The sequence below is a fragment of the Dermacentor variabilis genome, chromosome 4 (genome assembly GCF_050947875.1).
Source record: "Dermacentor variabilis isolate Ectoservices chromosome 4, ASM5094787v1, whole genome shotgun sequence".
Classification (NCBI taxonomy): Eukaryota; Metazoa; Arthropoda; class Arachnida; order Ixodida; family Ixodidae; genus Dermacentor; species Dermacentor variabilis.
Window position 1 is genome coordinate 170,377,851 of NC_134571.1, and position 27,215 is coordinate 170,405,065.

The 27,215-nt window shown below is 48.9% G+C and overlaps 1 protein-coding gene across 1 annotated transcript in view; it reads right to left on the reverse strand.

The window, feature by feature from the left end:
- Positions 1 to 11,323: 11,323 nt before the first annotated feature.
- Positions 11,324 to 27,215, reverse strand: part of LOC142579939 (high-affinity choline transporter 1-like) — a 54,271-nt gene continuing 38,379 nt past the window's right edge. Inside the window, exons 8-9 of the mRNA XM_075690618.1 lie at positions 26,298 to 26,986; positions 11,324 to 12,494 (exon numbers count right to left, since the gene is read on the reverse strand). Of these exons, the coding sequence (XP_075546733.1) occupies positions 12,290 to 12,494; positions 26,298 to 26,986 (894 nt within the window). The 3' untranslated portion in view covers positions 11,324 to 12,289. The remainder of the gene's footprint in view (positions 12,495 to 26,297; positions 26,987 to 27,215) is intronic.

Consider the following 27,215-nt stretch of genomic DNA (forward strand, 5'->3'; position numbering starts at 1 on the left):
ATAAATAACTCTGGTTTTAGTAAAACGAGGCACTAATTGGAAGGTAGATCAATTAGACCGGCTTGGGTGTTCACTCTCAGTGTCTGTAGGTATACATTTAGGGACAACTTCTTTATATTCCTTTTACACGGTTTTCCATCGGGCATATCTTTCTATAATTGCTCGATCAACAGGTGCTCTCCAGGTATGTTAAAATTGATGCTCACACATTTGAAACTCCTATGGGGATTTCTCGCATGGGGTCCACATTCTGTAAACTGAAAAAAATCAATGAAGAATTTAAAATTACTAATCCATTCTGCAGCTCGCTAAATATTATTGTTCTGAACTATGATGGTTCTGAACTATGATTGGCCGTGAATTACTGCGCCGACAACTGCAGACCTTGCTTGGCTGCTACTCGCCGGATGATGTCTTCTACTGTGGTGAGACCTGACTGTTTTACAAGCGTCTGCGAGAGAAGACGCTTGCTGTTTCCAGAGATCTTCCCCATGGTGGGAAGAATAGCAATGAAAGGGTTACCGTTCTGTTAGGTGCGAGCATATCCGGAACTGAAAAGCTTTTGGTCATAGGAAATTCCAGAAACACAAGATGCTTGAAATGCATTAGAAGTGTGCCTGTGTGGTATGAAGCAAGCACTAATGCTTGGATTTCACAACAGTTGCTCGAAGGCTACGTGCGGAGGCTGGATAAAAGGTTTGAGGCACAAAAGTGCAAGGTGCTGCTTTTTGTTGACAACTGCAGTTCCCATGGCCAAATGAATAACTTGAAGCCAACTTAAATCAAATTTTTGCCACCGAACACCATGAGTATCCTCCAGCTTATGATCAGGACATCATCAAGAACCTGAAAGTGTTTTACTGATCACACCTGCTACGCCACATGGTGCTGTGCATCAACAGTGGCAAAAGTCAGTGTGGATTTGTCGTGTCGATACCGGGAAGGAACTGATGGCAGGCGCAATCCACCGCTGTTTCCGCCATGCAGGAGCCTTGGAAACTATGCCAGACGTGAGCGGAGATGAGATGGTTGAAGATCCGCGAAGCGGTATGCCGATTCGAGACAGTGAACTTCGGAAACGTTGCTGATGTAGACAATGCCAAAGTGTCCTGTGCCAAACTTACTGACGAAGTAATTGTTAATCAAGTACTCGCGCCCTTGGGAGATGACTCTGACTCTGAGGAGAGCATAACATGCGCTGTAGGGCCATCGAATGGGGACCTGCTTTCGTTGTGCTTCAGTGAGGACATGGCGCTTGCCCAAATTCAAGCAAATTTGTTTCTATGTAAGCAGAATACCGTTCAACAATGCATCGAACAATGCATGTTCTTTTTTGGCCTCAAGTGCTCTAACAAGTAAATAAATAAGTGTTTTCTTGCCGAATTTGTTTTTTCAGACATTCGATGGTTCGTAATGTTTTGCGATCTTTATAAGGTGTGAATTATTAGTCGGCGACTGTACACAGACTGTACGAAATGCTCAACTCATACAAAACACTACCGCACTTACCACGATAAAAACAAGCACACTTGTAAATGCAAACTGAAACTTTTTGGTCAAAAAGACATCAAAGTCGTATTAAAACTTTCTTTAAGGTGCAACAATGATCACAAAGGCACGAAGACAACCGCCTTCGGCACAATGCCTGACGATACAAAGGTTTATCGTGCCTCACCTGTGTGCCTTACATTTCATGCTTAAAAGGATCACCTGGCAGTCCAGTGATCATTCAGTGATTTAAAGAGACAATAAAGAATGAGACTACATCAGTTTAGACTGGTAATGCATTCTTTGAAGATTGTATTAACAATTTATTTGGTAGAAAACTGCTAATAACCACAGAAGAAAATGACGACAAACTTCCCCTTCTCAAATGTTGCGCCCAAAGCCCAACGTCTGAATTTCAGTGTGACTTTACAGTAGACAATTCTTAAACAAAACATTTCAAAACCTGCTGGTTCAAGTTCAAGTGCTTCTGCAAAACAACATAATCCTTATCGATTAGCAGTTAACTAGTCTCATATAGATGCTGAAAGAATATATGACACAGTAAAAACTGGGGCTGGAATACCTAGGTTAGGCATTTGTGTCTTTCAGATATTTCACCACTGAGGTCAGATATTTGCACCATTTCTGGCTCACGAAGCATCCTTTTTGCCACTTTTTGCCACCTGAATGGGTAGCGCATCACGTTGCTGTTCCGAGGGAACAGGGTTCCATACCAACCAACGGACCATGTTGTGCCACTGAGTATATGGCAATGTGCCGTAGATACGTACCGCTCTTCTACGAATCTCTTTCACGCCGAGTAGAGGCAATGGGTATGTGCCTCTCGGTCAATGCTGGTCTTCTTTGATGCCAACTTGGGTCTATCTGCATATCTCATTAGGTGCGTGCCTCTCTTCAATTAGTGTGTTTGACGCACTAATTGCCCTACTGGGAATGTGCCTCTCTACAATGACGAAAAAGATCCCTTATATTTATCCGATGCTGAGCGGAATCAACTCCTCCACAAAATGGTTCCTCAAGGACAGCAACCCGACGCATCAGCAGTCTGCGCTAGAAATGCATCCGGTATGCGCCGCTTTCAATGAACGCCTTTCACACCACTGCTACAGCGAGCTGCACCATGATTGCATTGGGCGTGTACCGCTTTTCAATGAACTTCTCGCCAACTTGGGTCTCTAAGTAGGCGCCACAGTGTGTGGGGCAAGTGAGGGAGCAATTCTCATAGTTCGCCGGCACCAGCGTGCCACGCCTCACGTCTCGGAGGCCAGGTGCAGACATCTCGGCAGTACCAGCAGATGGCGCAGCGAGTCCAGAAACCTAGGCCATAAGCTTAGCACAGACACGTTGGGAATTATGATCCTCACTGAAGATCGAGACGAGTAATTACGTTGTGTCCATTCAATAACAAACCATACCCATCGTCAAGCAATATAAATGCCTCGGCGTATACGTAAACGTTGGAAAGACTTACTCAAGCACACACCAAGATAATCTGAAATTCAAGTGGAAGCGGAATGCAGCAATAATGAAACATAGAGCACTTTGGGGCCACTATATTCATCAGGTGGTGCGTGGAATCTGGAAAGGAGTAATGGTGACAGCGCTAGCGTTCGCAAATGTCTTCGGGTGACTAAAATCAGATATCTCTTCAGTCTCGGAAGTTAACCACAGATCGGTGGGCCGGTTGGCTTTGGGAGCCTACGGTTATACCACAAATGAGCCAGCGCAGGGTGGCATGGGTTGGCCACCACCAATAATAATGTTCACCGTTATTACACACGTCATTCTACCGGAGACGAGTGCATTTTCCGAACGTTACGCAGTCGCGCATCAGTGCAAATGTAGCGCATCAGCGCAGCCTGTGCAAATGTAGCGTGCATGAAGGATTCGCTCTACGAGAAACACGAATTGCGTACGGCTTCATTGCGACACGTGGCTTCGAATTCGCAGGATGAATAGGAAATGGCTGCAAGAAGTGCTCTATGATCAGCGTGGCGAAGTAGCCGGCGACGATGATGAAACCTTTATTTGTCGTCAGGTACACCATGCCCTTAGCCCAGTGCGTTTTCTTTCTGCACAGCTCCAGCGCTCGCTGAACGTGTACCGATATGTGCTGCTGATCTTCCAGAGATATCGTTTGGCACAGCGACGCTGGGAGAAATACCACTTTCTCACCAGTAGCGATATTTGTTTCAAAATGCGTTTAAACTGTATACGAATTTCCGCCGCCATAAGCGGCAACCCGGTGTATATATAGTGTATATATACGCTTCTCCGCGTCACAGGATTCCACGTTGCGGCTGGTAAGTTTCTGGCTGCGCGATGACCGCTGTTTAAAGTTCTGAAACACGGCATAGATTCTTCCGATATATTTAACCCTTTTAAGGAGACGGCATATCTCCATGTCAGGTGTATGATCAGAATAAATGGCTAAGCAGATTGCTCCAATCTGTGTGAAGCGAAGCCTTAGTGAGGCGAAGAATTGAACGCTCCAGAACTAATGGCGATTCGTATATTTGCGTTTGCATTTATGTAAACGTGTGATCTCGTAAATGTTTATCTTCACCCAAGACAGCGGTTCCAACATTAGGCTCGTGCAATTTCAAGCTTTACGCACCACACAGCTCACAAGCAATCCGGAAACGTACGCACCAAATCATGCGGTTGCGCAGTGCGAGACGTCTACCCAACAATGCCACGAAGACGAAGGCGATGCGCAATGCTCCTCGAGGAAATAACGGTGAGGACGGGTGTATGCACTGAGGAGTACCTCACTTATATCGCTAACATTTAAGGACTTTGTACCCCTTGTGTCACAGTGGGACCTACCCATTGTGAATGATGTTGGCCAAGATGGAGTGGACACACACAAAATAATATCAATCAGAGAATCCGTTAATTATGATTCCTTATTCCTTCAAGAAATCGGCGTGCTTTCACAGATGTCTGCGAGTCGACATTATAAGTTCAGGCTCTACGTGGAATTGGTTTTTCATTACGCTTAAGAGAGGTGCGCTAAATGGCACTTGGCGGTCAGGATGCAGACGCTCTACAAGCCCTTTCGCCGACTTGCATTCGGCGCACACGTAACCTTCGTACACATGTGTACCTGCCAACTTGTGAACTATCAGAATTGCAAAAGCACTTACCGTCATGGCAAAAGAAAGGGATAGAGAGCAGGGTGGGGGGGGGGGGGGGGGGGGCGGGGAGGGGAAAAAAGAAGCAGGCAGATTTGTTTATGTTTTCCATGAGCACACACCTTTTGTGTGATGCCCGTACGCTCTTTATTAACGATTATTTACGTTTAAACGGAGACATAAGGAGGAGCAAGGTAGGCACAGCAAAGGCAGAAGCATATGATGCATGCATTTAGATAATAGTGACTTTTTCAGCGACTCTTCTTTTGCCGATTTAACACGCGTCAGGTCAACTTGACCGAAGGAAATAGCCATCTCTTTAGCGTTTGCATTGCCACAAAAAGTTTGAGCAGGTAGCATCGAAATTTATTTCTCATACGCATTTTTATTTCGAACAGAATTCTTGGAATACTGAGTCTAGGACGGCAGAAGACTAGATGGAGCAATGAAATTAGAAAATTCGCGGGCGCTAATTCGAATCGGTTGGCGCCGGACAGGGATAATCGTCCTTCGTCCTGGAGTGGACATAAATACAGGCTGATCCCGGAGTGTGCTCAGTCTAATAACGTGCGCCGATACCTAAAGCTGTACAGTCTAATAATCTGGGCAGTTTGCTTGAGAATGCGCCACTTGGCTCACTGTATGTATGCCACTTGTTATGCGCGGACTTCACGACGGCGCCGCCAGAAAACAGAGCGTGTCCAGAGGGAAGCTAGAGAGAGGAACCCGGCTGAAGTACGCGCCTCATGCATGATGCCTTTAGAGTGTTCGCATGCTTGGACAGTCGTCGTTGCAGTTGTTGACCCGAGTGGTGTTGTGGCACACACCCACAGTGGGGGACTGCAGCCATGGATTGGATGGCTAAATTAATATTCATCGTCGATAGTTCTGCCCAATCCCTTTTCTCAACCTCGTTCGCCTCATCTTTCAACATGTTTAAGAAATATTTGCCCGCAGGATATATTTTTTCCTAAAAGTTCACGCAACATTCGTAGCCCGAATTCGTAAGAGCGAGAGAGTCCTGGCGCGCGTCCGTGCGCCAGCTCGTTGGCGTTGGGAAATTCGGGGTGCACATGGGCCCCCATGTGGGCTGGAAACCATTTGACGATGTGATGACCCGCGGCTCCCTCGCTGCCGAGGACAGCCGCCGCTTCCCAGGATATCGAGCCCGAGGCGAATGCTGTTGCCGCCGATCGCGAATCCGTGTAGACGTAAGGACGTTCGGGGTCCCTCATTCCCATGGCTATTGCCACCTGTTCGGCCACTTCGGACGTTACCCCCTTGACCGATGGTGCGTTAATTATCGTACCATACCAGCATATCGAGACGGCCACGTACCGGTCGCTGCGCCCGTACTGGGCCGCGTCTACAAATGCCGCCAGTCCCGGGCAGTTGGCAGTCAATTTCAGCAGTGCTCGGGCCCTCGCCTTTCGGCGCCCCTCGTTGAATTGCGGGTGGACGTTTCTCGGAAGCGGTTCTACCTTGAAAGTGCCCCTGACCGCTGCGCTGAGCGCAATCTTGCGTGCGTTGCACTCTGCCTCGGCATTTATCGCTGCTTCTTCTAGGATGCGCCTGCCGGCCCTGGTGGTCGACAGCCGCACGACCTGAGCCTTGGTCTGCGCTTCGATGATTTATGATAGTGAATTGTGGACCCCTAACCGATCGAGTCGCTCCGTGCTTGTAGTGATCGGAAGACCTAGCACCCTTTTGATGCTCTTGCGCATCAGTGTCTCTATCTTGGCCGCGTCTCTCGGTCCATTTTAGCGCCGAGGCTACGTAATTTACGTGACTGATGACGAAGGCGTGGTAAAGTCTGATGAGATTGCTCTCGCTGAGCCCTCCCCTGCGGTTCATCACCCTGAGGATCAGCCGGAGCATGTTCTCCGTTTTAGACGTGAGTTTCATGACAGTTTGCGTGTTACCGCCTTTAGCCTCAATTAGCAGCCCCAGGATTCTTATAGCGTCTTATAGAGTAAAAGAGAGAGAAAACATTTATTTGGACCATCGAGGTCGTTGCTCTTGAGGTCGAGAGTAAAATATTTTTATGAATAATATTTGAATGGCGAGAGCAGTGTGGGAGCAACCTTCAGTCCAGGGTCCCTAAGATGATTCCGGCGATGTTTCGAGCCCGTTGTATCACAGCTCGGAGGACCTCGGGAGGTCCGTTGCGGAGGGCATTGTCCCACAGCTCTTTGTTGCGCAGGGGGTAAAGGAGAGTTGGCAAGGGAGGAAAGAGGTTTGCAGTGCACTCAATCGTGACGTTGAAGATTGTGGGCGAGCTGCCACAGCCAGGGCAACGATCTGCATAACGCTGTGGGTAGAATTTATTGAGAGAGACAAGATTTGGAAAAGTTGCGGTTTGTAACTGGCGTAATGCCACTGCTTCCTCCCGCGAGAAGGACGGCGGTGGCGCGGCGTGGGTGCGACGAATGCGTGTATAATGACGGAGTATGTCTTTGTAACGGAGCATGGGATCCCCCCACTCATAACTAGTCGCCTCACCACGCCGAGTCGCCCGGAGGGAAATTTCTCGGGCAACCGCATGTGCGCGTTCGTTACCCGGCAGCGAGGTATGACCAGGGGTCCAGAGTAAGTGGATGCGGGGAGGTGTGGTTGTTGTATTTTGCGGGATCTGTTTGAGAATTTGGTGCGCCGCTCTCGGGATGCCATGTCCTGATAGCAACGCCCGGCATGCCTTTTGCGAGTCCGTCGATATATACACTTCCTGAGGAACACGGATGGCGTATCGAATTGCAAGAGCAACACCGAGAATTTCTCCGTCAGCGACATTTGTTCCGCACATTGCAGCAGAGTCTCTCAGGGATTCGGTACCATCCAAAACTACCGAGGTATAGCCCTCTTGAGTGGGTGATGTGTCCGTGTATAAAGGATGTGTATCCAGGATGTTTGCAAGCGTGCGGCCAATGTATCGTACACGGATTTGCACCGCCCTTTGTCATGCTCGGGGTGCATATTACGTGGCAATGAATGAATACTTAGTGCTTGGCATATCGCTGACGACAAGGTCGTTGGATGGGTTTCAGACTCAAGGGGTGGGACAGAGTATCCTTGCCGTGTGAGAAGATGGCGGCCAGTAGGAGTGAGTAGGAGGCGCTGGCGATGCCTGACCCAATGTGCCTCTAGCAGCTCACCTAGTGTGTTATGTGAACCTAAGTTAAGGAGACGGCGTGTGGAAGTATAGTTCGGGAGGCCATGGGCCAGCTTCGTCGCGTTGCGAATCATTGCGTCTATGCGAAGTTGTTGCGCTTGGGTCAACCGCTGAAATAGGAGATGGTATGTACGGCGGCTGATCACGCATGCCTCCACCAAGCGCAGCAGGTCCTCTTCTCGAAGACCCGAGCGCCTGTTGGAGACCCTCCGGATCATGGCCAGAAGTTGCTCAATCTGTCTGGATAGAAGGGAAACAGTGTAGTTTCACCTGCCATCCGCTTGGACGTGTAGGCCGAGGATACGAGCACGATTAACCTGTGGTATCGGTGTGCCATACACGCGCACAGTGATAGGGGGAGTAGAGGAACGGCTCCAGGGGCGAATTATTATGAGCTCCGACTTTTCCGGAGCACATCTTAAGCCGCATTTTCTCGCGTACTCGGAAAGTGTATCGACTGCTTGCTGCAGGCGGTCCTGGATGGCTCCGTCGGAACCTCGTGTCGACCAGATAGTAATGTCGTCCGAATAAATAGCGTGGGCGACATCAGGGATCTGGTCGAGTAGCCGGGGGAGCCCTGCGAGCGCGATATTGAATAGAGTAGGGGAAAGAACTGAGCCCTGGGGTTCCCCACGCCCTACAAGACAAATCGTACCAGATCGATGTGGTCCCATTCATACGGTGGCTGTGGGATCTCGAAGAAATGCGCGGATATAGTTGTACATACGAATTCCACAGTGTGCATGTGCAACATTGCGAAGGATGAGGTCCTGTTCAACATTATCGAATGCCCCTTTTAGGTCTAAGATGATGAGTGCTCTCGTTTGGGCGGACGACGGAGGTCCTATGACTTCCTCCCGCAATTGTAAAAGCCCATCTTTGGCAGACAGATGAGCCTGATATCCGAATTGAGAGTTAGAAAAGAATGATTTTTCTTCGAGGAAGGGCTGCAGATGCCGCCAAAGTACATGCCCAATGAGCTTACCAATGCAGGATGTTAGCGATATGGGTCGTAAGTTTTCAACCTTAACAGGCTTGCCCGGTTTGGGGATCAGTGTGACGTCGGCGTGTCGCCATGCTTGGGCAAACATGCCCTTGCGCCAGCAATCATTGAAGATATGGGTGAGGTGGTTAATATCCGCGTCACTGAGGTTACGAAGAGTGGCAAAACGGATGTGGTCGGCTCCCGGTGCCGTGTTGCGGCGTAGGTCTTGTAGGACCACCCGCACCTCGTCAGATGTGATGTCTGCATCGAGCAATTCGTTCGCCTCACCTACATAAGGGTAGTCAGGGTACTGCGGCGGCGGGCCTGTGGGTATGAAATGCTTCTCTAGCTCTCTGAGGAGTGCCGAGACATCGTCCCTGTACTCGTGCGTTAGGATGTGCAGCTGTCGAAATGTTTTTCCCTTTGTTGTGGTGGGATCTGTGAGTGAGCGAAGAATCGACCACATTTTTGCTGTGCTCATTGTGCCTGAGAGGCGATCGCGAAATCCTCGCCAGTTATTCCTCGTAAGGATCTCTGCATACTCCCGAGATTCCCGTGTAATTTGATCTATGCGTTTCCTAATTTTGCGGTTGAGGCGTTGTCGTTTCCATCGTCGTGTCAACCCTATAGGGGCGTTCCAAAGATGACGGTAATGCGGGTCCATGTCTGGTGTCTCGGTTGTGGTGCGCACTGTGCTCGTGGTGGCCTCTACATCTTGTGCAAAAGAGTCAAGCCAGCGTTCGTACCCTTTGCGCTCAGGTGGGTCCTGGCGACGTTCCCTGAATTTCGCCCAATCCGTTATACGCACATTTCCCTCGGGCCTGCGCGCACCCCGTAATGACAAGGTGGTCGCCACAATGTAGTGGTCACTACCAAGGTGCTCCTCTAAAGGCCCGTGCGCAACGACTGGGCCAGTATTGCGCACGAAGGTAAGGTCAGGGCAGGTGTCACGAGATACGCTGTTGCCCATCCGAGTGGGGTGCTCTGGGTCGGTAAGCAGTGTGTATCTCATGTTACAGATGGCATTCCATAAGCGGGTCCCTTTAGCCTGCGATTTAACGTAACCCCATGCACTATGCGGAGCGGCAAAGTCGCCGGCCGCCACACAAACCCGTCCAAACTTCCAAAATTCTCTTAGTAGGTGCTGAAAACAGTGCGTTCGCGAACGGGGGAAACTGTATGCATTGAGTATAAACAGACTCTCACTGCGTTTACCTTGCGCAATCATTTCCAATATTTGGTGAGGGATGTCAATGTTATTGGTATGTCGAGTGGGTGGTGTCCTCATTCCAGGGCTCCACTGGCCATGGTGGCTCGACGTACTTGCTGGACGAGAGCTTCTTGTCCCGCCAGGGTATCGGCCGGTCAGCTGTACCTCCCACCGCTCTAATGACGTGCTAGGCGTCTTTAAGTGTTGAGCTTTGCCCCCGCACCCCCATGAGACCGAATTCGAAAACTTTACGACAAATTCGGGATAATTGACATATATATATACACATATATATTTAAAGCAGATTGGATGGCTGGGCTAGTTGCTTTACTTGCATCTTGTAACTGTAAACGCGCTCAAACACGAGAACGAAGATTGCATAGGTGTATGTATATGTTTCCCAATGATATCCGCCAAGGTAAAAACCAAACCAGCCGCAGCTACCCAAAGCCTGGGTGGGTATCCAGTGAAAGCTTCGCTTGAAAAAACGAATCAGAACACCTATTTCTTGTAACCGAAGCTGAGAGCTATATTCTATTCATAGCTGGTGCTTAAGCATGGTGTGCACCCATCATACGCTTTCTAAAGGTTGAATTCATCCAATGTTACAAATGCAGCGGCAGCTGGAAACGCCGATAATGCAGCTTATTCGCTTTCAACTTGTTAGCGTTTGAAGTTAAGCTGATAGCACGTGGTGAATACGTTTTGTACTTAGCTACAGACTAGTTTTCTAGCGTCGCAGTGCCACAGTGAATACAACACCACCTATAGTTTCCATCTTTCCCAATGCCGTAACACTAAACAGCAATTCGTCTGCAGCAGCATATGTATTTATCTAAACTTGCACGAGGCGCAGGGTTGCTAACAAAAGCCCTTCTTTTGAGTACTGGACGTGTGACGTTGCAATCACAACATGCCTCTTAGAGTCACCAATTAAAACGTTATATAGTGAAGAAGAAGAAAATTAAAAAGAATGGTCCGGCAGTTCTTGCTGTTGTGGCCTCAGGTGGCGCCAATGCTATGATGATTGGTCGCTTAATCCGATACCGCAGTCGGACGCCGGCTTTCATGAAACCAAAGGCCATTTAAATTAACCTACGTGTTTATTTGGCTCATTTGTGCAAGCTTGCAAATTAAATGGTTCGTGACAGTGCGCGCCTCACAGCGGTACGAGGCAGCGCGCGTGCGCAATACGGATTGAGGCAGATATGCGACAGTGCAGACGACACGCTGCGTTCCCTGGCAATGTGTTGTCGGACGCAACTTGTGGCAGCAAGATGGCGTCGAGAAGAACGAAGAGCCGTGTGAAAGGGAGAGAATAAGCCTTTATTCCAGTGAAAAATGGCGTAAGCGATTCCAAGAATCATTTATCTGATTCGCTAATGAAAATGTGTATGAGACGGAAAGGCGAATGTCTTCTATCGCAAGGATGTGGGAACCTGAAATGCAGGTGGATACCGTTTTTCGCGAACGTCTGAAGCCTAAGAACAACCGAATATTGGCAATTATGTGCGACAGTGGAATATCACCTGTCGCACAGGCCTAGAAAATTAAGAATATTATCGTTGTATGTACTTGAAACATGAATTGATAACTTCTAAAACAAAGTGAGTCGGGGCACGTTAGCAGGCAACACAGCCTAATTTCATCACTCGTCTTGTTCCACTTACAGGTCGTTAGTTCATGAGCCATTGCGCCTTTCTGTGCTACGGTAGCACCGTAAAATTGTGCAAATGAACATTCTAGCAGCCGCGCCTCCTTCCGTGCATATCCGTCGTTCTCAGCCCATGTGCTAAAGTGTTCACACCCGATAACTACGCTCCGAAAAGGTAAGCAGCGAATTTCTGTCCGTCCCGCCTCGTCAACCCAGAACCATTAGCATATTCTGCGTGTCCAGACAAAGAAGCATCACTGACGCTTGCAAACAGGAACACTACCGGCCAGCAGCGACAGCGCCTCGTTACCCCGCACAAACTAACTTTGTGGACATGCGGCCTCACCATGGGTCGTCTCGTGTACGCATCGGCTGCCTTCGGACACCTCTATGGAACCTGCTACGGCTGCGCATATCTTGCAGCTACTTGCGTGCATCCTCTTGGACCTTTACCTCTACAGCGCTGGAAGCGTACTACAATGCGTGGTTAAGAGTAAGAGAGGATCGGCTGCGTGCATAAATACCCAAGTCGAACTGGTTCCCAAGAGACGAGCACATTTTATCTTTATCATTGCCACCACGATCAACGTGGCATTAGCTGCGAATGCGGCGGCACCAGGGCACCTCAGAGGCGCTCCGCCTTGGTTGTGGGCTCGTGCGCGGCCGACGGTTGCGCCTGCTGCGGGGTGACGCTTTGCGCCGACTTGCTTGACTCCTGGCTGGAGCGGCGGTGCTTCTTGCGCTTGCGCTTGCTGGTCGACGTATCGCTCGCGTCCTTGCTGACGTCACCCTTCGCTGGTGACCGGTGACTTTTGGACGTAATTTCAGCTCTGCAAGACACACCCATTGCGGAGACGCTCAATTGGCAAGGAGGGGAGACAAAAAGCAAGGCGAGTCGAGGCAGGGAGGTCGACAATGACGAGCGCGCACAGCGGAATAGGCACACGAGGACTACTTAACCGATCACTCAGGCAGTTGCACTTGATCTGCACATTTGTACGAATATTTCACGCCATCGCCGGTTGTACATATTGGTATCAGGAAATGATACGGAGTCTTGTTTCAGGAAATCGAAGGCGCAAGATAGACGCGGAGAAAGAGACGTACCACTGGACATCTTTGTTCGCGTCTATTTTGGCGCCTTTCATTGTCTGAAATATGACACCTGCAGCGACTAGCTGAAACCAAGATTCTACGGAGTTTAGCTAGTTTAAAGTTGTCGCCAGAAAGAGGCCTCATTAAAAATGTCGTCCTGAGAGTAAGGGCACAACAAGTGTTCCATAGTTTCTTCGATCCACAAGCATCGCACGTTGGCTCCTAGGAGAAAGTGGAGACTGTATGCAAGAGCATGAATAACTCCACAAGAATAGTTATCGATTACAAGAGAAACACGAAAGCTCAGGTGCACACAAACTGAATACTCATGAAATGATGGCGCAAACAGACAGGGATGAGAAAGAAAAACACGAAAGAGCGCCGCTCATTTTTTTTTTCTTTCTCGTCAACGTGTGGTCGCGCCATTCTTTCTTGATTATGGAATACCAACACGTCCAGCATTCAGTACTTCTAAGGCACACTGAAGCAAGTCGTACGTCAAAGACAAAAGCTATACTCAAGTGAGCCGCAAAGGAAAGTTGTGCAAAAGAACCATACGAGATATTGGCGGAAATCAGAAGAAATGAGAACGGGCTCATACTTTTTCAACCGCTTCTCAAATCCGGTGCAACTCCTCAGTCACCCCAAGCTTTTCTTTCCATACTTCGACGTACTACTGCCCCATAGGTGAGGTGCTCGCGAACAGGGTTTAAAATGCCATTGATGCAGGTCCTCGCTTCCCCGATGTTCCACTGTTCTAAGGTCGAGCCGTGTCCGCTATATCGAGCGAACAAACTGTGTGTGGGCAGAAAGCTCACAATGAAGGGCAACACAAAACCTGCAAGGTAAGCAGGTTGTCTGCTGTCGCGTCCGCGATCGCAGCAAACCACAGTCCATTACGTCGCCTACAAAAGAAGGGACCGCTTACTTAGTGCAATCCCCGAGCTTAAAATGACACTTGAAGGGAAACACTAAATCAAGTTTAGTCCCGATAAGCTATTTCAAAACTATATTTTCGTTATTTCGCGGAAATATGTTGAACATTCGGAGAGAAAGTTAAGGTTGAAGTACCGCTCCATATTTTTTTCGTGTCGATAACCCAGCGCCGATGTGTCAGTGTGACGTCACAGATATTAAAGTATTTTTTATATCTGGCCGTCATGGCTCAGTAAAGGCTCCCAAAACTTGCCGATTGTAGTTTTTGCCTCATTTATAATACAATGAACTCCACTTTTGCCGATAACAAATTAAGCCCGAGAAGGAACCGCCGACCTGTGAAGTCACGGCGCGAGCTTGTGCGGAAACTTCAAGGCGGCGTCGCCACCAGCCTTTCATCCTCGCGTTTTTTTCGGCTTACTGATCCTTTATTCGTGGTGAGGTTAGGGTAACCTTTCGGTTACGAAGTGTCTAAGACTACGGGGGACCTTCGCGCTACCTTCACATTACAGTCGTTAGAAAACATGCAAAGCTCCTTCTCACACAGGCTGACTTTCCCGTCATAAAACAATCTATGTGAAATCCTGCGCACGCAAGCGCGAAAATCTACGTGTCCTTGCACCTTTCGACAGCAATCAGTACTATAGTGCGGTGCAAGGTTAAAACGAGAAAAAGTCATAAAGAAGTAGCTCTAGGTGTTAAATATGGTAAAGCATAAAAGGCTAGAGCAATGCACGTAAACTGCACAATAACCGGTCTCTCAAAACGCAAAATTACCAACAGTATTGCGGCAAAGGCCCAACCAATTTTGAGTCTGTGGTTAATAAACAAAACTCGCAGTTTCGTCCGAAAGGCGAAGCACTAATTGCGACAGCAAATTGGACAGCTATGCAAAGTAAGCTTGGTAGTTTTATAAGCTGCATAAATTGCTGTAAACATTCGCTTACTAATTGTGCACATTGTGACGGGTGCATAGGCAAAAACGAACATATCTCTCTCGATGACCACAGACACTCGCTGTCCGAATGCTGGCGTGACGAATAGCGCGGCAGCAGCGACGAGCGAATTCACCTTCGTACTTCATCTCTCTTCACTATGAACTAAACACGCGAGAACACAGTGTACACAAATCCATCGCCTATCTCGGACCGCCTAGTCTTCGAACTCACCACAGACTAACTCTAAGGTAGGGCGCGGGCGATCACGCCCAGCCCCCGCCCCTTTCTAGCACGCGCACATCTCCCAGCTCCTCCCCCCCCCCCTTGCACTCATGAGAAGACGGGGCGAACCCTCGCTGCTTCTTCCCTATAGCGCGCGCGAGAAGCCGCCGCCGCATCGAGCCACTAGCCTTCGCGGCTCACTTTCTCAAGCTTTCCCTCGCATCTACGGCGAAGCGTGTCGCCGCAATCTACCCGCAGTTGGACTTTATACGGATTACGGCGACGCCGTCGCCATCGACGGCAACTTGCCTTGAGCGTCCTTATAATTGCTATGGAAACACAATTCTAAAAACGGTTCGGCAAGTTGCAGCGGTAGCGTCGCTGGCTCCCATGTTGTGAACCGGGGTTCGAGTCCTTGTGGCGCCTACTTTGTTGTTTCGTGAATATTAAATAAAGGTCCCTTATTTTGCGGAGTTTCTCTAGCATGGCGAGTCTTTTTGCCACTTAGATCTCTTATTTGCAAATGACAGCAATCAGCACGTCCTCACTGCCGCTCGTAAGCCGAACTATTGCACCGCCTGGTCACGCGTATTAGTGCGTTTACTGCTCCGTTTCTGCACTACGTTATGCTGGTGTTCTAATTCGACAGCGTGAAGGAGCTAGTGTCGAAGAAAAGCCGGTGTCGTCGGCGTCAGCAGCGTTGGCCGTGAGCGATAAATGCCGGAAGGCACTTCATAAATAAAAATAAACATCTTGCAAGATGGGCTGGTGGGAATCGAACCAAGGTCTCCGGAGTGTTATACGGACACGCTACCACTCAGCCACGAGTTCTGTCGTTGAAAGCGGTACAAAATCGCCTCTAGTGAATGCGGTGTTGCCTTAGAAACGTGCCGCAGAAAGTTATACTGTGGTGTATATCGGTAATTATGACCATGTAAATTACAGACGTCGCAGTTTCACGAGTAGCGAAGTACGTGTCCGCTACATTTCTTCTGCGCTCTGCGCACACGCAGAGCCATGTTGCGGTAAACACAAAAGACCCCCTCCTCGCATCGTACGGCGCTGCCCCGACACATGGCGCGCCACTCGCCCCAAGATCGCGTCGGCCTTCAAGGCGCGTCGCGGCCCGGCTCTCCGAGCCGATCGCGACGTTTGGCTCGCATATATCGTTTGACTAGGCGGTGCGAACGGAGTGCGATAACGCTATCACGTTCCACTCTTGAAAGCGAAGCTAGTTAGTTGGTTAGTTAAATGGGGTTTAATGGCGCAAAAGCAGCTAAGGCTATGCTAGGCCAAACACGAGGTGTTTTAAAATCCAGTTTATAAAGGAAAAAGCTGTGTTAGTAATCTATATTTTATGTAAAAATCCAGTGTCGTCTAGAAATTTACGGACGTCACATAATGGGACTAGCGGTCATCACCTAAAATTAAAGCAGGGTGTAGAGGTATGTGTAGTTGATATAATTTGTGCAAAAGTGTTCGTCTGTGTGTTTCAGTCTGCGTACATATGAGTAATATGTGCATAACTGTTAGTGGCTGTTGACATTTCTCGCATGTTGGTGTGTCTTCTTTCGTAAGTAAGTGTGTGTGAGATGTGGGTGCCCAATGCGTAGTCGGCATAAAACTACTTCGATGAACCGCTCCTGATGATAGCATGACTTCCACTCGCCAACTATGGGTTTTGTGAAATGTAGCTTGTTGTCGGCACAACGGTCCCATTCGCGCTGCCATTTTACCGTGAAGGCTTTTCTAATTGCGCGAATGCTATCATTATATGGGAGTGTTGTGTTTGTAATTTATTTGTGCGCTGCCATCAATGCATATCTATCAGCTGCTTCGTTACCCGGCATGCCAACATGGCTTGGGACCCAGCAGAAACGAATTGACCTGCCGTATTCGTTAAAAGCCACCATGCTTAAAATGTCTCCAATCAGGGGTTCACACTCAGATTTCAGATGTATAGCCTTCAGTGTGCTTAAAGAATCTGTGTATATGACTGCATTTTTGTGTTTATCAGCGATAATCTTTTTAACAACAACCCATATAGCGATAACTTACTTCGGCCGTGAAAACAGAGGCATGTTGTAGCAATCGAATACTTTTTCCCCAATTTTCCGTTACGACCCCCACACCCACGAGTTCTTTCGTTTTAGAGCGATCAGTGTAATATTGCCTGTTATTTCGATATTTGTACTGAAGAGCACGGAATTCTTGTATAATGTGTTCGCGCGTGGGGTGTCTTTCTTCTTTAAATGTGTTAGGGCCAAACAATGAAATCTTCCTTACTGAGCCTTCATTGCGGTGAGGCTACCTTATGTCACTCTGAAAGCTTCCTTACTGAGGGGCCCTCGGTGAAGGCTTCCTTGGTGCTTCCTCAGCATAAGGTAGCTCCAAAGCTACCTTCATGCGTCCTTACGCCGCTCTTTGCCCTGAACGAGCGCTTCACCTCACTGCTTAAAGGGACACTAAACCGAAACAATAAATCAGTTTAGACTAATAAAGCGTTGTTTGAGAACACTGCAGGCAGTCATTTCAAAACAACAGTTTGATTATTAGATGAGAAAATGAAGGTGCAAGTATCAGTATTTGAATTTCGCGCCGAAACGCCAGCGCCGGTACGTCAACGTGACGTCAGGGATTCCAAAGTATGTTGTCGCATTTGGGCCGCGTTGGCTGAATAAAGGTTCCTGAAACTTGCCATGTTTAATATTTGGTTCCTTTAGAACACAATGTAGCCAATCTCTACCCCTATATAGTTAGTAGGCCCTAGAAGATGCCATCAAAATCCAAGACGTCACAACTCCCAGTTGCGGGAACTTAAGTAGGCGTCGCCACCCGTATTTCGTTCTTGCGCTTTCTCTGGCTTAACAAACGTCTTATCGTTGTACGAGTGGAGTTTTTGGCGCTGTAGAACGGTAATTTACTGATGCAGAAGAAATCATTTTTCATTTTAGTGTCCCTCTAACCACGTGACGTTTGCTTGCGCATGCGCGCTGTCGCCCACCTGCGGAGAAGCGCGGACGCAGTACGTCTTACCAGCTATATTCGTTTCAGTCACGCGTGCGGCATGGAAGCGTTGCTGGGCGTTGCGCGACGCCGGCGTGCCAGCGTTGCTGGAGCACATCAAGTTTTGTACTGTAATGCGCTACTTTTTAAAGTTTAGTAAACAAAATTAGAAGAAAGCGTCCACTCTTCTCTATATTAGCTCTTCAATTTAAAGATTTTGCGACGATACAACCTTTTTTATTGAATAATGGTGTTCGCGTAAAGCTCTTAAAAGATAATCTCGAACCCAGGCATGCGGCAACCGCTCCTTACGTGAGGACGAGTGAAGGGAGCTTTCAGAGACGCTTGCTTCCTCCATCGGTCCTTCGCTCTAAGGTGGCCTCACGTAAGGTTAGGAAGCGCTCGAAGGAAAGGAACGTCTCATTGTTTGGGCCTTAATGTCCAGTCACACAACGGTTCAAAGTCGTGCCACGGGGGCAAACTCGTTGGCTTTCTGGCAACCCGGAGCACTTCGCGAGGAATGTCGTAATCCCGGACATACTCCTCATATCGCAGGTCAAGCGACTTAATCATGTTCGGTTTATTTGTATAGTGTAAGCGTGAGTTGCATTGTGTGAGGATGTTGTAGCTATGTGTTGCGGTGATGACTGAATCCTCAGTATGTAAGAGACTGTGAGTAATGCTCTGCGCTGCTGTAATGAGGGTCCATTACACTCAACCTATAAACTTTGAATAGGTGACGTTCTGAAGGCACCACTGGCCAGTCGCAGTCCAAGGTTATGTACTGGATCAAGTCATTGGATGTAGGACTGTCTGGCTGAGCCGTAAACAATGGCGCCGTAGTCTAAAAGGCTACGAACAGGAGACCGGTAAATACGTAAAAGAAACGTTCGGTCGGAACCCCAGTGCTTATGAAGTAACACTTTGAGGATATTCAATGCTTTATTTGCCTTAATCTTTAGTGCTTTAATGTGGGCAAGGAAGTTCAGTTTTTTCTCAAAGATTACTCCCAAGAATTTATATTCTTGTTTTACCTGCAGCGCAACATCATTCAATTTTAAATCCGGGTCTAAGTACAACCCTCGTTTTTGCGAAAATAGCACTGTAGAAGTTTCCTGAGTAGCGAAACGGAAGCCATTTTTCTCAGCCCACCCCATTAGTTTATTTATTGTTATCTGGAGCTGCCTTTCACATGTTGGTAAGTTTGAGGCGCGGCACGCTATTTGCAGGTCATCGACGTATATGGAGTGCATAACAGAGGTGGGAATGACTTTGTTGATAGAGTTCAATTTTACAATAAAGAGTGTTGTGCTAAGTACGCAACCCTGTGGCACGCCGTTTTCCTGGAAAAACGTGCGCGAGAGCGCAGTGCCTAAACGGATTTGGAATGTTCTGTTGGACAAAAAATCTGCGATACAGTTTAGCATTTTGCCAAGGATTCCTAACGCGGCGAAGTCACGTAAGATTCCAAACCTCCACGTGGTGTCATAGGCTTTTTCTAAATTGAAGAACACTGCCAGGCAGTGCTGTTTGTGTACGCATGCCTCACGTATTTCGTGTTCAAGTCGGACGAGGTGGTCTGTCGTTGAACACCCTTTTGTATAGCCGCACTGAAGAGAATCAATGGAGTTCCGTATATGAAGCGTGAAAGTTAATCTGGCATTTACGATACCTTCATATGTTTTCGCCAAACAACTTGTCAGGGCGATGGGTCGAAAGCTGCTTGGGGATGTGGGGGATTTACCTGGTTTTAGAAAAGGCACAACTATTGCGTTTTTCTAACTTTTTGGCGTGCTTCCGGATTCAAATATTTTGTTAAAAAATTTAACGAGAACATCTACGGATGCTGGGGACAGGTGTGCAAGCATGGAATAATGGATCCGGTCAGGACCTACTGCAGTTTTCTTGCCAGTACAGAGAACCCTGTTAAGCTCTTGTAACGTAAATGGAGCGTTTTATTCGTCCCTTGACATACAAGTGGTTGGTAGTTTCTCTTTTTCTTCCGACACTTTGTACTTTAAGAACCTGTTCGTATAATTAGCCGAGCTAGAGACGTTATAGAAATGTTCCCCAAGTATATTCGCTTGTTCTTGCAGTGTTGTCCGAGTGCCTGAAGGTGTGAGTATGGGTATCGTGTACGGTGAGTAGTCCCCCTTAAACTTCTCACCTGGTCTCACATCCTTTTGGATGTGACGGTGTTATTAATTCTAGATACATATCTCTGCCAAGACAATTTTTCCGCCTGTCTCCAAATAAATCGGGCTTTCGCTTTGGCTTCTTTGAAATTGCGAAAAATGTTTTGAGTTGGGTATCTGCGTAATATTCCCCAGGCCTTGTTCTGCTGCTTTTTTGCTACGGTGCATTCACGTGTCCACCAAGGATTCAGGTTTTTCCGAACCACGCCAGAAGATTGCGGAATGGCCTTTTAAGCTGCAGAAATTATGCAATTGGTAAACTTTTCATTAATTTCCTCAATGCTTAGGTCTGTTAAAATAAGTTCCTCCACCCTGGCACTTTCCGTAAAAACAGCCCAGACGGCCATTTGTAACTTCCAGTGGCGTGGTTTGTGGGATATAATGGGTAGTGTTGATGTAAGGTGGATTAAAGCAGGTAAATGATCACTGCCATATGGATTCTCCAGTAAGTCCCATTTAAAATCGCTGAAGATATCTGGAGAGCAAAATGCTAAATCAATACAGCTAAAATTACGTGAGCTCGGTGAAAAATGAGTTGGCTCACCTGAATTTAAAAGACAGATATTATTCAAAATAAAATCTTCGATAAGTTGTCCTCTTGGTCATTCTTATCGCTACCCCAAAGAGTACAGTGAGCATTAAGATCTCCAACTAAAACAAAAGGCTCCGGCAGCTGGACAATTAAATCTTCCAAATCTCGAGTTGTGAAATGGGTATGGGGAGGGATATATAACGAGCAGATGGTGACAGTCTTAAAAGTTAAAACGGTGACAGCTACTGCCTCAAACGCAGTATTTAGTGAAACGTTCCGTGTAGGGATGCCGCCTTGAACGACAATAGCGACACCTCCTGATAGACGACTGGAGTGCTCGCGGTCGTTTATGATTGTAAAGCCTTTAAGAAAATGTGTATGCTTTGGTCCTAGGTTCGTTTCTTGAAGGCAGAATGTCACTGGTGATAACTTATTTATAATGTCTTTGATGTCACCTAGATTGTGAATTAGGCCTCTGCAATTCCAATGAATGATGAAAGCCATGTTATTGGGATTGGAAAAAAAGTTACTTGTGTGTGTGAGCTTACGAGTTGTAGGTGACATGTATTTAAAAGCTGATTACTCTTATGAAAGGCGGTAACCCCCCCGTTCAGGTTACCTTTCCTTTCCTCAGCGAAGGTATAATATGCTTATCCTTCTGTAAGCGCTCCAAGGAACGCGGGTCTTTTGGCGTCAATGACGCAGGGGTTTTCGGATCGACCTCCATCGCCTTTTCCGAGGCGCTGGACAATCGACAGCCAGGCGCTGAGACCCGCGTCTCGGGCCGTGGAGTACGGTTCAACTTCGGGCCCTGCGGCACTGTGGTCTGCTGGGCCCTCTTCGTTGCTGATGGAGCATCACTGGCTGCAGCCACAAAGGGGGCGGTTGGGGTATCTACAGGGGTACCGGACGTGGACCCTGTAGATTCCTGAGGCCGGTGCGACGCTGCCCCCTGCCGCGTCACACTGGCATAGCTTTTTTGAGGTAAGTGCCCTAGCCTTTTCCTCGCTTCGTAGAATGAAATCTTTTCCTTTACTGTGATTGCAATTATTTCTTTTTCTCTTTTCCAGCAAGGGCAGCTCCTCGAGTAAGCAGGATGATCGCCCTTGCAATTGACACATTGTGCGGGAGCAATGTAGTTGTCAGATGGATGGTCGTTGGCACTACACTTCGCGCATGTTTCCTTTCCTCTGCATGATTGAGATGCATGCCCGAACCTCTGGCACTTGAAACACCGCCTTGGGTTGGGTATGTACGGTCTGACGTTGATTTTCAAATATCCTGCGTCCAGTGAACTAGGGACAGTGCTACTACCAAATGTCAAGATCACATGTTTAGTCGGGATGTGTTGGTCATTTCGTCGTAGTGTTATTCTCTGAACATTAATTACGTTTTGCTCCTGAAATCCCTCGAGTAGCTCTTTGTCGCTGAGGTTCAAGAAGTCTTCTTCAGATATAACTCCCCTGCTAGTGTTGAGTGAGCGGTGTGGAGAGATTGTTACTTTGATGTCACCGATATTGGTGAGTTCGGCGAGCTTTTCTAGTTGACTTTTCTTGGTCAGTTCAAGGAGGAGGTCTCCGCTAGCCATCTTTGAGGCCTTGTAACCCGATCCAATTGTGTTTGCTAGGCATTTCGGTACTGTCAATGGTGACAGTTCTCTAACGGTGGTGTTGCCTTCACTGCGAAAAACATGGTATTTCGGAAATGTGTCTTCGCTTGGTTTTAAAAAGAACTGGAAAGTTGCTTCGGTGCGACCTCTTTTCAGAGGCCGATCTGAAAGTCGCCGGAACGCTTCTGCCATTGGATGGTTTCAAAATTCGGCGGCGGTGGTAGCCACCCACCACGGAGCCCAACAAGGGGACGCTACAGATTCCAAGAAACCTGCAGACGCCAACTATACAGCGCCACTATAACCTAATGTATATACCCAAGGTTGAATATATCACACACGGTTAGCCCTTGCCGCCAGGAAATACGGAAGTAATATGAAGTGAAGAGAAGACAGGAAAGATGGGAAAGTGGGAGAGAAAGCACAAGATTGGAGAAGAGGACAGGAAAAGGCGACTGGCGATTTCCTCCAGGAGGGTCAGTCTGGAGGTGCCGTCTATGTGAAGCAGAGGCCAAAGAGGTGTGTTGCCTCCGCCGGGGGGCCTTAAAGGTACAGACACCCAGAATCGGCTCAACCTCCAGGATCCCCCTTTCCCCAGACACGGTTAAGCCGCCCACGGCTACACGCGGGAGGGTCCAACCCTCGTGTGCTCGGGTACGTGGTGTCGCGACACACCAAAGGCGTGCTTACGCATACGCCCCTGCGGGGAAGGCGAAGCTTAAGCATACTCCAATTTCTTTGAATGTGCTCTGTAGCGCACGTAATAACGGCGCAATAAGATAACTTAATCGCGTGACCTGACGGTGAGTGTGACTGTCCGGCAGTGGTGAGGACGCATTGCTTCCTGTCACCTTGTCTTGCAAGATGCAAGTGGCGAGAAAGGCTTTCGCCAGGTCAAGCTATACTGGAGTAAAAAGAAACGGAAGAAAAAGAATATTTGTGAATTGATATCCGACCAAGCTACCCAGCGCAGTTTACTGCAACGCTATAACAGAACAGCCAGCCGTGCGAGGAAAAAAAGAGAACCAGAAAGCTCGCCCCACTCGCCTTCGCGCATATCGTTTCCCGGTGGAAATGCCATCGTATAAGCTGCAGTTACCGCTTCGCGGCCACTGCAGGTTATGCTACTGCTGTGTTGTGTTGCTACTGTGTTCTTCAACGTCACCACCACGTGACATTATGAAGCGGCGACAGAAACAGACGTCAGTATGCACTATACGGCGTCGTGCTCAGGCCATAGGCAGGGCGCAGCGGTTCCTGCCCAAAGCGAGCCACGCACAGTTAGGACTCCTGAAGAGCAGCGCGAACAGGATGAACGACGAAAGTTACAACAACGTCAATGTGCACGACGGCTTCGCGCTCAGGCTCGGCAGCACCCAGTAATAGGCTCCGTCTAATTGGTATATAGGATCAAGTGACACCACACAGCTTCGCTGGCCAACCACCTTCGCTACATGAATTGGAGCCCATTTTGTTTAAAACCAAATTATGTTACACCGTATTGAACACAAACATTCATTGCATGTTTCGGTATAAAAGCGAGCCCTCAGCCACGTTTACACTGAGTACCATCGAAGCGAGCTAGTGAATCTATATTCTTCTGCACGACTGCGCAGAACCCCATCTATAGAGCAGAATAAGTAGACGAAACAGCATAAAAGTGTGTTGAAACCGACGCAGTCGAAATTACTTCGAAACGTACGAGTAACTATGACGCCTCTAACGATTTGCTTGAAGCACATGTTTACATAATATTGCGTCGGAGCACACCGGCCGAATGGAATGCGTTTCTCTCTCTCTGCGAAAGCGCACATCTCCGTTCTGGAATCAGATGCGGCCCTAAAAGAGTAAGCGAACAACTGGCGCCGGCACAAAAATTTACAATGCCGCCTTTTTTTTTTCTTTTGCGAATGTCTTTTCGAGGAGACTAGTTTGAATGTAATCGAGAAAATCTGGGGCCGAATTCACACAAACCTTTCATATTCTAAATGATCTCTGCCCTTGGTTGGCGCCCTTCGCTAATGGTACGTCCAGCATCAGGATTGGCCGACTTTTTTTTCTTGGGAACAATTCTAGCCCAAGAGGTCTTTGTGAACACGGGCCCTGTTTTACTCGCCCAGACCGCACGTGAAGCATGCAACGGCACTGCCGTTCAGTGCCGAATTTTTTGGCCAAGCGCACGCGAAGTATCGATGCGACGTCATTCACCAAACTTGGAAACGGGCAACTCCTCCGCGCTGACTGGCGCAAAGTAGCTGTATACATAGTCTAAGAATTCGAATTTCGGTTCTTTTTTTACCCGTCATTGTTACGCAGTGGCTATTGCGGTGGGATTAGTATGCCCGAGGGCGCGCGAACGAATACCGGCCGAGGCAGCCGCATTTCGATGGGGGGTGAAATGCAAAAGCCAGTATACGGTGCATTGGACGCACGTTAAAGAAACTCAGAGGGTCAAAATCAATTTGGAGTCTCTTAATACGGCGTGCCTCATAATCAAATCATGGTTTTGGCGTGTAAAATACCAGTGTTTATTTCAATTTCTTCGGACAAAAGAAAGGTGAACGGGAACTTTTCTGGAATGTAGCGCGTTTCTATGTATAATCTCAGTTAAGCGCAAGTGTGTAGGCACCCAAGCGTTTCCTCGCCAAGAAACGCAAACCGACTCAGTGGTACAGCAGCTTTCAGCTTGCGGATTCAGCTTTGCAATATCACGAACTGGACTGCAGTGGTGTTCCCCAGACCCACCCTGACGTACTTGTTTATTAATTTTGCTACATCGCTGATTATGTGATTTATGTCATTTGTACGAATTCGGATACTTTTGAAATCGGGAGATTTTATCTTCAGGTGTTGCGAATAGTGCCCCTGTGCAGCTGTGCCTCTCTTTCCGACGCAGCTCTGATGAGCAGCGGTTTATTTCGGACATTATGTCCAAGATAAACCGAAGTACGCCATCAACAACGTGGAGAATTGAGCTGCAACGGTGTTCCTGTAGATATCTGCCGAACAAGGCAACGAGGCGAATTGAGTCCTTGTATACGTGAGCCATATACAAGAACAATATGACCACTATTCCAGAGCGCTGGGTTGCGGAGGGGAGCCTAGACTGATCGAGATGTTTTCGAATCGTTCGGATATCTGCGCCGGCATCAAGGTTGGTCGTAGTCGATCGTTTGTGTGTCCATACGTCCCGTCAGTGAGCGCACACTTCGATCTTGATACACGGAACCCACTAAGTGCACTCAGCATTCATGGTTCATGTATGCGCAAAAAAAAATCGATGATTACGATACTCCCATCATTTTGCGATATATTGGCTGGCGCAGGCAATCAGTCTCGTGTGGCACGTTTCAAACGGAGCGAAGTGTGGCACCACTGCCTCACTAATCCGGAGATCGCGAGAGCCAGCTCGTGGTGCCAGCGCGGGGGTGGGATTCACAGCAGCCGCCGCAGACAGACGTTCGCTCATCCAGCGCTTGGTTTCCATACAGACGGCGCGCGCTACTCTGGCGCCATATCGCACATAGCCATCGTCGCCGCACAGGCCGTCTTGCGCGACACTACGCTTTTATGCTCACGCTTTCGTTCCACCAAGGACAACAGTGGCTCTTCATCGCTGGGAAGTCGTGCCTTCAGTGTCAGCGGCGACAACTTCCAAGGTAGCGTGACACCAAGCCTCCCTCGCAGCCGCTCGGCATCGTCCCTTGCAGGAGCAGTGGTCCTCATGCCACATACCGCGGACTGACCTCAGCATATGACGCCGCGGACGAGCGTAGCCCTCCTCGCCCCACACCCTTCCCCCTCCGAAGCGCAGATGAGGCTGCCCACGAGGCTGAGGCTGCCTGGGCCATCGGCAACTTAGCGCATGCGCAGGCCGTACCCCTCCGGTCCTCCTCCGGTTTCCGCCTCACTCATGGTTCCGCGGCACACTCCTCCTGCGCTACCGCATTTCGTGCGTCTCCCACTGCAGTCCGCGTTCGCTTTCATTATTCGCGGAGCTCGTTCGCTCGGCCAAAAAGACGCTCGCCGCAGGAACAGGCGTCTAAGAGTTGCGCTCTAAAACAAAGGAAAAAAACAAGACTCTTCGCCGGCTCACTTACGAGTGCTGCGATATGCGACTGGGAATCTTCTCGACAGGTGACAGCTTGTATTCCGAGGTGCTATGAGGCGTGATCCCTGCGGCGTCATGAGGTGTAGTCGACGCTGACACACTACCGCCCGGAATCGCAGACGTCTCCGCCGTGATCGGCGTGAGCGCAGGCTCGGGGGCAGCGGGCGGTGGGCCGACAGCGGAAGGCGCCTTCGATTCCGCGCCCTCAACCAAGGGCGCCTTGTCGAGCACCTTGGCGTCGGGCTGAAAGCAGCCGAACACGTCCCAGTCGAGGGGCGCGCGTCCACCGGCGAAGAGCCACGAGGTGATGCCGGACACCGCCACCAGGGTGAGGAAGCTGATGACCATGGAGAAGGTGCGGAACGGGAAGCGCTGCACGCCCTCCTCGTAGTCGTAAAATGGGTACTTGATGAAGGGTGGTATCTTGAGAATGGACTCGCCGCCGCCCGCGCGCAGGAAGCAGCCGACCACGTAGGCGGCGAAGGAGCCGTACGTGTTGACGTGCTCCTTGAGGTAGACCACGCACACGAGCTGCGGGAAGAGGATCACGTAGACCAGGTCCGAGGAGAGGTACCACAGGCCGTAGATGGAGTCGGCCGTGAGCGCCATGAAGGTGGCCAGCGCGCCCACCAGCACAATGGACACGCGCATCACGCCGATCACCTCCTTCTCCGTGGCCTGCGAAGCACGGAATGCCAATTGAACGGACACTGTAACGACAAGAATTGCATCACGCTGAAAGGGAATATTGTGATTCCAAAGAACACGTATACTTATACTGCAGAATAAATCGAAAAAGAAGGAAAAACATAGCGCTTCCCTCGTCATATAACCTGTTGCTTCCCATCATGGGACAACACGTACGTTACTCACTTATCCTCAGTTCAACACGTTCAGAATCAAGCAA